This window comes from Gossypium raimondii, chromosome 8 (genome assembly GCF_025698545.1).
Source record: "Gossypium raimondii isolate GPD5lz chromosome 8, ASM2569854v1, whole genome shotgun sequence".
In the NCBI taxonomy this organism is placed as follows: Eukaryota; Viridiplantae; Streptophyta; class Magnoliopsida; order Malvales; family Malvaceae; genus Gossypium; species Gossypium raimondii.
This window is the reverse complement of record NC_068572.1, coordinates 55,411,732-55,424,735: the sequence shown is the minus strand read 5'-3', so window position 1 is coordinate 55,424,735 and position 13,004 is coordinate 55,411,732. Positions and strand designations below refer to the sequence as shown.

General features: G+C 31.2%; 2 protein-coding genes across 2 annotated transcripts; both read left to right on the top strand.

Moving 5' to 3' along the window:
• Positions 1 to 6,725: 6,725 nt before the first annotated feature.
• On the top strand, positions 6,726 to 8,689 carry LOC105792272 (protein LIFEGUARD 2). The gene is made up of 4 exons (XM_012620766.2): positions 6,726 to 7,119; positions 7,214 to 7,327; positions 8,042 to 8,199; positions 8,309 to 8,689. The coding sequence occupies exons 1-4, from the start codon at positions 6,867 to 6,869 to the stop codon at positions 8,513 to 8,515; spliced, it is 732 nt and encodes a 243-aa protein (XP_012476220.1). The 5' UTR covers positions 6,726 to 6,866; the 3' UTR covers positions 8,516 to 8,689.
• Positions 8,690 to 10,719: 2,030 nt separating this feature from the next.
• On the top strand, positions 10,720 to 12,836 carry LOC105792271 (protein ANTAGONIST OF LIKE HETEROCHROMATIN PROTEIN 1). The gene is made up of 2 exons (XM_012620765.2): positions 10,720 to 10,953; positions 11,628 to 12,836. The coding sequence occupies exons 1-2, from the start codon at positions 10,809 to 10,811 to the stop codon at positions 12,662 to 12,664; spliced, it is 1,182 nt and encodes a 393-aa protein (XP_012476219.1). The 5' UTR covers positions 10,720 to 10,808; the 3' UTR covers positions 12,665 to 12,836.
• Positions 12,837 to 13,004: the final 168 nt, after the last annotated feature.

Below are 13,004 nucleotides of genomic sequence, written 5' to 3'. Positions count from 1 at the left end.
TCTTTACAACACAAATACAATTTAAGTTTTATGATATTTTATTTTACTCATAATTTAATATATTTTTCTAGTAAAGTAGCTTAAATAAACTGTGATTGAAAATAATAAAAAATAGTTAGGAGTTAGGACTTCTCTTTAATAAAAACATTTTGTATTAACAATATTATTTGTTATCATTTAAATGTAAGTTTGACCACTATATAATAAATACAACGAAATATTAATTTTTTCAACGTATAATAAAAAAATATAATTGAAATATTACTTGAGAATATATCAAAGAATGAGATAATTGAAATGGTTAGTAGATTTTTTTATTATTAGCGGCGCTTTCTCAAAAACGCCGCTAAAGGCCCGAGCATTAGCGGTGCTATTTCAAAAACGCCGCTAAAAGCCCCAAAACTCAGAAAACGGCGTCGTCAGTCTTAGGTTTTTTGCAGCGCTTTTCAAAAAACGCCACTAATGCTTATTTTTAGCGACGTTTTTCAAAAAGCGTCACTAATGCTCCATCTTTAGCGGCGTTTTTAGAAGAGCGCCGCTAATGCTTGATTTTTAGTGGCGCTTTTTATCCAAACGCCGCTAAAAATGCCGCTAAAAGCCTATTTTGGTGTAGTGAATACCTGATTTCAACTCAAAAAATCTACATTGTTAATGTTAAAAAATTTACATGGTTAATGTTTCGTGAAAATAAAATCGTAGTATGACTTGAATAGAGCGATAGTTAAAATTATTGTCAGACATCTGTTTAGCACAGATTCAAACCATATTATCTCATTTTCTATCTTTAATATTGTATAAAAAACTTATAAAATATAAAAAAATTAAACATAATTAAATAATTAAATTACCGGATATAGGTGAAATCATCTTACCTAGAGATATAAAATCCTTAAAGTACTACAACTTTTTTAAAGAAGCTCTTAAACTATTTAAATTATGTATATAAGCTCTTAAACTATTTAAATTTACATCAACATTAAATGTAAATTAATTAGAAATTTAAAATATTTTTTACTTTAATATTAAAATCAAAAGTTTTCATGGGTAAAAATTATGGTAGTTGATGATACCAATTATATAGGCCGGTACGTATCGTCCTGATCCAAACCAACATCAAGTAGTTTATGTTCCATTTGAGTCAAAATTTTGGTGTGCTTCGACTATTTCGGTGTATTTCAGCCAGTTTTGGTCAATATCGATTTGTATCAGTGCTTAACAGCCCGTACCAATTGCTACAAAATTTTGATATTTTAAATCAACTTTTAGATTTTTTTTTTATCTTAACTATTTTTTTTACAATTACATTTAAAATTAATAGTTATTAAATTAAATTAATTAATAATTTTAAAACTTACATTTATATGGATGTAATTGAAATATATTTGTGAAAAAATCGATAAATATACATGTGAAAAATATATTAAAAATCGATAAAATCGAAATAATACCTGTATCAAGATATGAAATGATTTATATTCACCGATGCAATTCTAATTTCCTTGATAAAAATCTTAGATTTAAAACTTATTTAACTAAAAGATGATACAAGGACTTATTTAAATAAAATATAGTAGTTTAAAGTATTTTTTAATATATTAGAAAAGAACGATATTCTCGTGAAATATTTCGACATTTCTCCGTCGTGGAAATTACTTCTTGGTTCCACATTTTTCTTATTGGTTCCATGATGATAAGATATTTGTGTTCACCTTCATGTTGCTCCACATTTTCTATTGAAAAATTTGCAAAACAAACGACGCGAAGTTAAAAAAAAAAATTTTAGGGTCGAAATTTAATTGTAATTTTTATAATAGTATAAATTAAAATTTTATTATTTTTAGGGAGGTTAAAGTGTAATTTTACCCTTACTAGATTAAAATATTAAAAATTTTAAAGGGCCAAAATGTATTTTTAAATGAGATCCAATTATTTTTGGATTGAGATGTTTTTGACTAATGAAAGTATTGTCTTTCATCTTCAAAACACACTTTTAATCACCTCATTTCAACTTTGAGAGCTCGAGATATGGTCGTTTCAGTGAAGATTGTGTGAACAACATTTTCTAGATGTGATTAAAACGTGAATTACGAGTTTTGAATTTTGTTTAGCTTCTTAATCATATTAAATTCAATTCAAATGCTTAAATTTGATTATATATAATCCCAATCATATATTTATTTAGTCTTTTGTTTTAAGGAATTATTTATTAGGAATTGTTATTTTAATCTAGCTTAAATAATAAGATTATGACTAAGTTAATTGTATGGAGACAAAAGAAGAGTTGTTTCATTGCTTTCCTACTACTTTATCTTTGGCCTCTCTCTCTCTATATATATATCACATTACATATTGTATATTGATTATTTTTAATAATAAAATTGTTTCGTGAAAACTTTTCTTACAAGATTAATTTCTTTTTTGATAAAACTTTTGTAGAGAAGGCTCATCGTTACTCCATCTTGCTTAATTAAAGTCAATTGAGAGGGTTGACTAAAAGTCAATATAGTTTTTTGTTTGTACAAATTTACCGAAAGAGGCTAGGCTATCTATTCAATTATTTGTCATCAACACTATTCACCTTTTATCATATTTTGTTTTTTCCATTGATTTGTCCTCTAATCATTTTTGGAAACTTTCAAATTTAAATCCAATAACTTTCGCCTAAAAGCTACTCTTACAAGAAGCTACTTAAACTTTAATCTCAAACTTCCACATCATTACATAAGTTATGGAGCTTTAGATTCGACAAGTGCAGGAGCAAATCCAAATTTTTTTTAGGGAAGAGGAATTGAATTGTAAATTTTTAGAGGTCAAAACATAAGTTTACTATGTATTAACTTATCAATTTATCATTTTTAAGAAACTAAAGCATACCCTAATAGTCCTTAACATGTGTCCTATATAATATAGTAAAATAAATTAAAAATTATAAATATATATAAAGATACATATCACATTTTAACTCAACTTGTGGAGTTTTTATTTTACTTAATTTTGCATATTATTCAGTAAAATTTTAAAATAATTTTCATAAATATTTGTAAAACAATACTTTTCCAAGTAAATAAAAATAATCAATAATTCTTATTTATACACACATATATTTCTTTTGAAAAATAATTTTATATGGTATTCTTAATTTGTTTCCCTATTTTAACTATAACATATTACATCATACAAAATAAAATATTATTGTTCAACTAAAATAAAAATCAAACTATTTGAATTTAATCAAGGTCACTAATATGATTTATATATTCAAACTCATCTCCTATACAAATTTTTTGGGTAAAATATTTAAAATGTTGGCGATCGACTTGTATAAACAATGAAATTGAAAAGGTAGAGAAATTGAACACAAATTTTACATGGAAAACTTATTCGAAGTGGATAAAAACTACAGGCAAAGGAGATTTCGACTTTTCACTAAATGAGTAAACAAACGAAAGTACAATATGGAGAAAATAAACCTAAACGTACAAACTCAAACCCCGAAAATAAAGCCCTAACTCTCATAGAGCAAACCTGAAAATAAAACTCTAATTCTCATAAAGTTCTTTCAAAGGGGGTACAAAATTCTCTCCATAATTACCACGAAAACTCTCACCAAAACTCATCTATGACTACATCTTGTTACCCCCAAAAGAAAAGCCCTGTAATACTTCATCTTTAGTTGCCTTTTGATTGGCCTCTCAAAGCAAGGATACAATGACCCTTTTAAATAGACTAAGATTAGAGTTCTAATCATACTATAATATCCCTGGAGTAACCAGAGTTCGACTGGGAGAAGGAGTCCTGCTGAGCTGTCAAAACGCGGTTGCATAAGTTGGGAAAATGTCATGACCTCATGACACCCATGCTCTCATTGTTGACATCAATGCCACGTTCATATTAGGGTTCCATCGTGTCGTCCCAACGCTCCTCAATAATTGATCTATTATTACAGCAATTGAATTCAGATAGCTCAATAATTGATATATTATTACAAGAATCTAGCCTCCATGTATTACGTGATTGTCCTAAGGCAAAAGAAGTGTGGAATCAATTAATCCTATTGAAAATTTCAGATCGGTTTTTCAGTTACTCTTTGGAGGATTAGTAGTCTACTAACTTGGTAAATAAACTTGAGGTCACTCTTCAGGATGCATATTGGTCATCTTTGTTTGGGATGTTTGCTGGAAAAATTGAAAATAGAGGAATGTGTGCGTGTTTCAAGGTGGCCATTACAACATAACCAATGTGATTCATTCTCCATGGTTATGGGCAAGGTCCATTAAGCAACGACGGATAAATTCGAGAGGGAGTAATAGGAATCAAATAAGAAACCAAAGATGAGCCCCTCAATCCATCAGTTTCTTTAAATTAAATACTGATAGTGCTCGCAACCTGAAGTTGGGGTCTGCTTGGTCTGCAGCGGTAGCAGAAGGTGAGCATGGTAATTGGATGTGGGGATAGGAAGAAGTATTAGGAGATGCAGTACTACAAGCTAAGCTTTGAGCCATCTATGGTAGCCTCCAACTGGCCTGGAAAGCTAAATGAGCTAATGTTATTATTGAAACTGATAGGGCGCAAGCTATTATAGGTGTTCATGAAAAACATAGAGGACATTCTAATAGATATTTGATTGTGCACATTCAGAAACTTTACAATCGCGAATGGAGAGTGCTCTTTAAACAAGTACCAAAAGAGGTGAACTTGATTGTTGATATTTTAACTAGGTTGATGAAAGGTTCTCCTATAAGCTCGAGAATATTCCATGATGCTCCTCCAGTTGATGATCAATTGCGAACAGACAGACAAGTTACAATATCCAACATAGATACTATTGTTAGCTTGTAATTGAAGCTTTTATTTCTTGTTACCAAAAAAAAAATCAGCTTGAAAATAATTAAATCAAATTCACTTTCTTTTTTATTTATTTCCAATATAGCTTAAAAAACTCCAACCGTGCAGCATGGTTTCTACCAAATGGCCCATGGTTGAGAGGTGATCTTACTATTTTTGGGCTCACCTGCTGATATCACTTTCAAAGGGCCTTGTTAATCCATAACACCCGCTGATGAAATGCCACCCTTTTATTTTCAAATAGGGATTATATAATTTTTATTGTAAAAAAACAAATTATATAATTTTTGGTCCTAAATTTAGTAATTAAGTCTATTTTAGTATTTATAGTTTTTTTATCCACTTTGGTACTTAAACTTGATAATAAGATTCATTTTGGTATCTGAATTTGATAATATAAAAAATTAATGATGTGACACTTTGAGATTGTGTAATATCACCACTTGAAAATTAAAAAATTTAGATAAATCTTCAGGTGATGATGTGGTACCATTTTAGAGTGCCGTATACAATGTTCTAAAGACCTGGCCAGTGGTTGAACTAGTCAGACAACCGGTTCATGATTCAATCGGTTTGATCAGTTCAATTGCTAGACCAATAATAATTAAATAAATAATTAAAAATTATAAAAAAATTAAATTAGTTCAACCTATTCTACTATTGATTTTTGTCTCAATTTTTTATTTTTATCGGTTTTGAGCTGTTCTCGAATTAATCAGTTTTCAACTCTTTTGCTTGGACCAGTATACTAGTCAATTCTTGGTCCAATCTGTCCGACTAGTCAATTTAATCATGTTCCAAGAACACTAGTCACATCATCAATTCTTGACGGAATACAAGTTTAGGGACCAAAATGAATCCAGTTATCAAGTTCAGGCATCAAAGTGAATAAAAAATACAAGTACCAAAGTAGACCTAATTGCCAAATTTAGAGGCCAAAAATTATATTATCCCGTTCAAATCGAATAAATTTCACTTTTTAAAAAATATTTAAAATAATTGAAAGATAACTTCGTATCACTAAATTTAAGAGTTGAATTCTCTATCTGCATGCATACGTCATTATTAGAAACCATCAAAAGAATAATTTATTAGTAAACTTGTTAATTGGTTGAATGGTTTCTTTAATCCAATATGTTTATCTCAACTTTGACGTCAAATTTCAATTAAATAATTTAAAATATTTATTAGATTTAATTGAAAAATATTAGCATTAATATAAAATGTATTTTTATTATTTTATTATTTTAAAATAGTAAAATGAATCATTAAAGTGAATATACTCGAGCTAAGCTTAAGTTTGGATAAAGGTATTTTAGAATCAAACCACAAATAATTTTTTTTGAAATGTCTACGCTTTATTATTATTAGGATAATATAATTTATGATCCCTAAACTTAGTAATTAGATTCACTTTGATATTTTTTTCTTTTTAGTACTTGATCTTGATAACTAAATTCTATTTTAGTCCCTAAATTTAAAAATATAAAAGTAACACTAACCATATTTCAATAACACTAGTCATGTCATCAAATTTTAGCAGAATCCAAATTCAAAACTAAAATAAATTTATTATCAAATTTAAGAATCAAAATAAAGAAATTAAATCCCAAAATAAATCTAATTGTCAGCCAAAAATTATATTATACTATATTTTAAAATAGTAAAACGAATTATTGAAACGAATATACTGGAACTGAGCCCAAGCTCGGGTCTAAAATGCATTTTAGAATCAAACCGTGATTGGGATAAATTATTTCGGACCGTCCACGTTTTATCTTTTTTTTTTCTAATTTCCACGTGTCAACATCAGGTTCAGTTCCACCGTTTTTACAGCAGTTACAAAGACCTATCACTGTGACTTCCGCCCCCATAAAAACCGCCGGGTTTACAACCAACCGAAAAAACGAACCCAAAATTCGAAAATTTCAGAACCCTAAATCCATCCCCTTTCATTCCTTTTTCAATCCCAGTTCACAAATTTCCCTTTGAATTTTGATTTTGTAGAGCCTTTTAGGACGATGTGGAATCAGGCGTACCGGAAAATCGACGATGCGGAGGCAGGAGCAAGGCCCCTGTACCCCATGATGTTAGAGCCGCCGGAGATGAGATGGGCTTTTATCCGGAAAATTTACTCAATCGTCGCCATTCAATTGTTAGCCACAATCGCGGTGGCCGCCACTGTGGTTACTGTCCATCCGATTGCTCTTTTCTTCGTCAGCACTGGAACTGGATTTGCACTTTACATAGTCCTAATCATCACGCCTTTCATCAGTGCGTTTCTGCTTGTACTTTTTTTGTTTTCCCCCTTTATATTAATTTCTGACTTTTGGTTGACTAAGAACAATTTTCGATCTGCTTTTTGCAGCTCTTTGTCCTTTGTATTACTATCACCAGAGGCATCCTGTTAATTATCTTCTTCTTGGGGTTTTTACGGTTTCTTTGGCGTTTGCTGTTGGATTGACGTGCGCTTTTACCAGTGGTTAGATTTGGATTTTTTTTATTTTTTTTCATTTATAATTCGAGCTAGCTACTATTATCATCTATTTCATTTATATAGCAATTGCTCCATCTTTGACCTAGTATATTCACATAAGAAGATTGTTAATTTGCCTCTTTTAAGAATCAGATCAATGAACTTAAACAGATTATAGTCAATGGTAAGTTAAATGCTTAGTGGATTTTGAGAATGGTGTTTTTGATAATCAAGGCTTCCACTGTGATCCAGTGGTATTTCTTGGGGATTTTGTTCCATCTAGTTGTATGCATTTTTACTACTTCTTTCCTTTTATGGTCTTTTTCTCATTTTCCACAATGGTAATTCCCTAGCATGTTGAATTCATGTTAGATAGGTTATTTGATTATTTATATATAACTTCTTACATCAATAGCCATTGACAGATTAAGCAATGGGTTTCCTCTGTGCCATTTTTTTTTTATTTTTCTCTTTCCAATTTGTGAAAATAAATTGCTGTTATTGCTATTTCTATGGATTTGGATAGTGCAGTGGATTACCTTAGCATCTGTGACTAATCTAAGGCCATTTATATGTTGCATCTCAATAAGAATGAAGTATATATATTAGGAGGAGCTTAAAGTCAATGTATATTTCGCGAGTGCAGTTAATTTTTTATCTAGATGTTACTGATTGTAGCATTGCATTAATTGACTTAATGTGCATTTTGTTTGTGACCAGGGAAAGTTATTTTGGAATCTGTGGTTCTTACGGCTGTAGTGGTTGTGGCTCTCACTCTCTACACTTTCTGGGCTGCAAGGAGAGGCCATGATTTCCACTTCCTTGGTCCTTTCTTGTTTGGTGCTGTCATTGTTCTCATGGTTTTTTCTCTGATCCAGGTATTCTGATCTTGCCATTTTTATTTAGCTATTGTTTTCTCATATATCTCCATTTTATACAAGTTAATGAATTCTAATTACTGGAATGTCTTTGTCTTCATGGGTGCAGATTTTCTTCCCACTCGGCAAATTATCGGTGATGATCTATGGGGGCTTAGCCTCGATCATATTCTGCGGTTATATCGTATATGACACCGACAACTTAATCAAGCGTTACTCTTATGACGAATATATTTGGGCTGCTGTAGCTCTTTATTTGGACATAATTAATCTCTTCCTTTCACTGCTTACTATATTAAGAGCAGCAGATAGTTGAAGAAAACCATGGTGCCTATAAGCAATTCCTATTCATCATTGAAAAGCTTGCTGTTATCTTTTTTCTTTTCCTTTAGGTGGTAAATGTCTATGATGTAAAAACAGCCATAATCTATGTTGTAAAGCTGAAACCATATCACAGTTGACTGAAATGGAACATTTTATTTCTCTTGCACGTTTCATTGTGCATTGTCTCACTGCCTCAAAACTCTTTCCTTCTATTTGTTAACTAGTATGGGACATCAAAATCAATGCTCATGTGTTCTAATTTGGCTGTTTTGACTACAGAAGAACGGGAGTTACTGTTGTTTTCATTTGAATATCTTTCACATTCAGGGTGGCGATGGAGAGGAAAGTGTGGAAGGTACTTTATTTTCCTTGCTTGTATAAACGTAGGTTGACTGGTTTATATGCATGCATGTGCATTTGTATGTTCACATAACGGTACAGACAGGCAACCTGGCAAGAATTTGAAAATGCCATAGCACCATATACTATGTAGTTATATTAGAACAATAGTTGTGCAGTGTGTTCCTTAGTTTAGAATATGCCATTCCTTGCTTTCCTTTTCGTTTTCTTATATGATTGAAGAGTTGAGAGTTCACTTGGAATTATATATCCAAAATATTGAACAAAAGTGGGATTCATTACTCCAAATTCCTTTTATCAGCTGGTCTCTTCTTTCAGCAACAATTTACAGTAGCCTTGAGACTCCTTGTGTCCATAGATTGTATTCTCTTTGAATCCTACACTCGAACTCTACGAGCCCTCTTGTTTCAGTCTTCAATCCAAAGTAGAGTCACTGCTCTTTGTTATCGAGTAAATGTCTTCCTGGTTGGTAAAAGTGCCGTGGAGGACCTTGTATTAGGAGTCAAATTGCATTTTGCCCTCTCTATTAAAAAAATGGGCAAATTAGTCTTTGTACTCTAGATAAAGAGTAAATTAGTTCTTTTGTTAAAAATTCTATTCATTTTTACTGTTAAAAGCTAGTCCTTATGTCAAAATGAGGTACACGTCAAGCCAGTTTTTAATCATAGAAATAGATGATATTTTTAGCAAAAATCACTAGTTTACTCATCTTTTGAGTAAAGGGGGCAAAATGTAAGTTGACCCCTGTATAGGGGCTTTCATGGTATTTTTATTCTTCCTGGATAAGCTGGCATGTCCGTGCACACTTCCAAAACCACATCTGAAACTCCCCCAAAAAAAGTTATTTACCATTTCCTGTACAATCCAAAGTTTCTTTGCAACATTGTCTTGGGGTACAAAATTAACAAAAATGAACTCACTTTCATTTTGGTGAAAGTCCCAGCAACATGCTTGTTCTTCAAATTTTAAAATTTTCGGAAATTTATGTCTGTTTTGATTGGTCTTATTTCGAGTTTGGTTAGGGTTATGGAAGGGAGAACGGAAAAAAAATGGAAAAGAGCAAAAGGAAAAAATTAGAAAGTTAAAAAGAAAAGAAATAAATTATACAAAAAGAAAAGTATAAGGATTAGTTTGTACTATTACATTTAAAATTTTAGTATAAAATGATGATATAACGTAACATATCAGTTAATAGTAAAAGTAAAATGATAAGAAAATATAATAAATATAACATTAGTGATCATCTTGAAGCAACTTAAACTATTAATTTGATTATTTATCCAAATAATAATAAAAAAGTTATGTGATACTTGTACGTGATGAAGGAAAAATAATGTAAACAAAACTCAATTTTATCCTCTCAAATCCAACTTACGCTAAGAAAACTTTAAATTTGCGAATTTAATTTATTTATTTTACAATGTTGTAGAAACCAATTAAATTGATACAATGGACTGATGTAATTCGTGAACTACTTTTTGAGAAATTTTCTTTGTAATGTTGTAAAAATAGTTTTCGATTGATTAAAAACATGAAAAATTTTTACTTTTATTTTAAGAATTTTTAGATGTTAAAATTTAAGCTCAATTATTAATAATATAATATATATTTTTGATTAAATTTATTAGTGTATTTTTAAAATTTAATTACTTAGTAATTATGTAAAATTTAAAATTGAAAAAATATTAAGAACTAAATTTTTTAAGTGTAAAACTACAGAAATTAAATTTCGATTTTATAAACGGTACATATGGCAGATTTTAATCTAGAAATAATTATAAAATTATTAAAAATCTAAATATTTAATGTAATTTGCTTGAGGTCGACATATTTTCCCGTTACTTTCTCGTGCACCAAACGTCAGTTGAAACAGTGAAACCCAGTCATTGTTAACTTCAGTACACAATTTAGCCAAAGAAAAACCGATGGCTCCGCTCAAAAAATCCAAGAAAACGAAGAAATCGTCCAAGAAATTGAAGAAAAACAAAAGCGTTTCCGTGGTTCCAGTGGAACGCAGAGTTAACGAGCCCGATTGGTGGGATAGTTTTTGGCACAAGAACTCTACTACAGGTTCAAAAAATTTTCAACCTAACACCCCCAAAAACAAGCTCTATGTTTTTCCAATTTCATTTAATTTTGCAGATAGCTTTTGTTTTATGTCATTATGATGTAATGGGTGTTCAAACCTAGAGCTAGATCATCTTTAACATGGTTAATTGTGAGATTGAAGCTGAATTGCGTATCATATTTTCAGCTTGCATTACTTTTCCCATTTATTTGAAGCTGAAAAATGGGTTCTAAGATATGAAATTTAGGGATAATATTTGAGCAATAGTGAAAATTTTTTGGGTTATATTTTCTTACCCAACTTTCAAACGGTATAAGATGGTAGTTGAACTATTTGAAAATTTTTATTTAAGTAAATGGGATGCTATTAACGAGTAAAATAACATATCTTAAGTTCAAGTTGATATGATGGTCTGTGTTGGAGATTAGAGAAGAAAGTTGTTTGAATTTTGGCTCACAGATTTCTTACGATTTATAGGAAAAACTTGAACCGTAAAGAAGGAGGAAGAAGAGTAGTTCAGCGATTATTTTGTAATTTTTTGAAGTTAGAATGATCAAAATCTAAATTTCCTAATAGTTTAGTTACTTTGGATGTAATTTACTCAAAATATTTTTTTAGTATTTGATATTTTCCTGATTTTCAATCAGAAATGAAATGTTCATTTTTTTTATGGCAGGTCTTTTGATTCCATCAAATGAGGAAGAAGGGTTCAAGTATTTCTTTAGGGTTGCAAAGAAGACATTTGATTACATTTGTTCCCTTGTGAGAGAAGACCTTGTGTCAAGGCCACCATCAGGGCTTATTAACATTGAAGGAAGACTTTTAAGTGTTGAAAAACAAGTTGCAATTGCCCTTCGAAGGTTAGCATCCGGCGAGTCACAGGTATCGGTTGGAGCTTCGTTCGGTGTTGGTCAATCTACAGTTTCTCAAGTGACTTGGAGATTCATCGAAGCGTTAGAAGAACGTGCTAAGCACCATCTTAAATGGCCTAATTCCGATAGAATGGAGCAAATTAAATTGAAATTCGAAGCTTTATTCGGGTTGCCTAATTGTTGTGGAGCTATAGATTCAACACATATTATCATGACTCTACCGGCAGTTGAAACTTCAGATGATTGGTGTGACCAAGAGAGCAATTACAGTATGTTCTTGCAGGGAATCGTTGACCACGAGATGCGGTTTCTCGATATCGTAACTGGTTGGCCTGGTGGTATGAGTGTGTCTAGATTACTCAAATGTTCAGGATTTTTCAGGCTCTGTGAAGCCGGGGATCGTTTGAATGGAAGTATAAGGACATTATCAGAAGGACTAGAAACGAGAGAATTCATAATCGGTGGTGGTGCGTATCCTCTTCTTCCCTGGCTTATAACCCCATACGAAAACAACAACCTCTCTTCTTCAATGTGTACTAATTTTAATGCCAAGCATGAAGATGCGAGGTCACTCGGGGTGAGGGCGTTTTCGCAGTTGAAGGGTAGCTGGAGAATTCTTAACAAAGTCATGTGGAGACCGGATAAACGGAAATTGCCAAGTATCATTTTGGTATGTTGTTTGCTTCATAATATCATCATTGATAATGGAGATCAGTTACATCCCGATGTTGCTTTATCTGGACACCACGATTCCGGTTACGGCGAGCAATGCTGTAAGCAGATTGATCCAATGGGTGAAACTGTGCGGGAAACTCTAGCCAAATACTTGTTGCAAAAGTAAAAAGAAGAATTTATGATTTTTTTTTTCATTCACAATATGAAGTATCCTTCACATACAAATTGCCATTGTTTTTTGCAGACATTAGAGCAGATTTTGGTCATGCTAATGGTTGTTCTATGACTCGTATTTCATGATTTAATGTTATTTTCCGTTGTAATAGCTTAGCCGCAAAGATGAATTTGTATCGTTTACCACAATGGCAAATTGATATCAAACAAAAATCCAGGTATAAGAGGTTAAGCAATTTTAGGGTTAAAAGTTTATTAGAAGTCCTTGTACCATATCATGAAGTTTATTTTAGTTCCTGTACTATTAAAATAAACTTTTTAGTCTATGTACG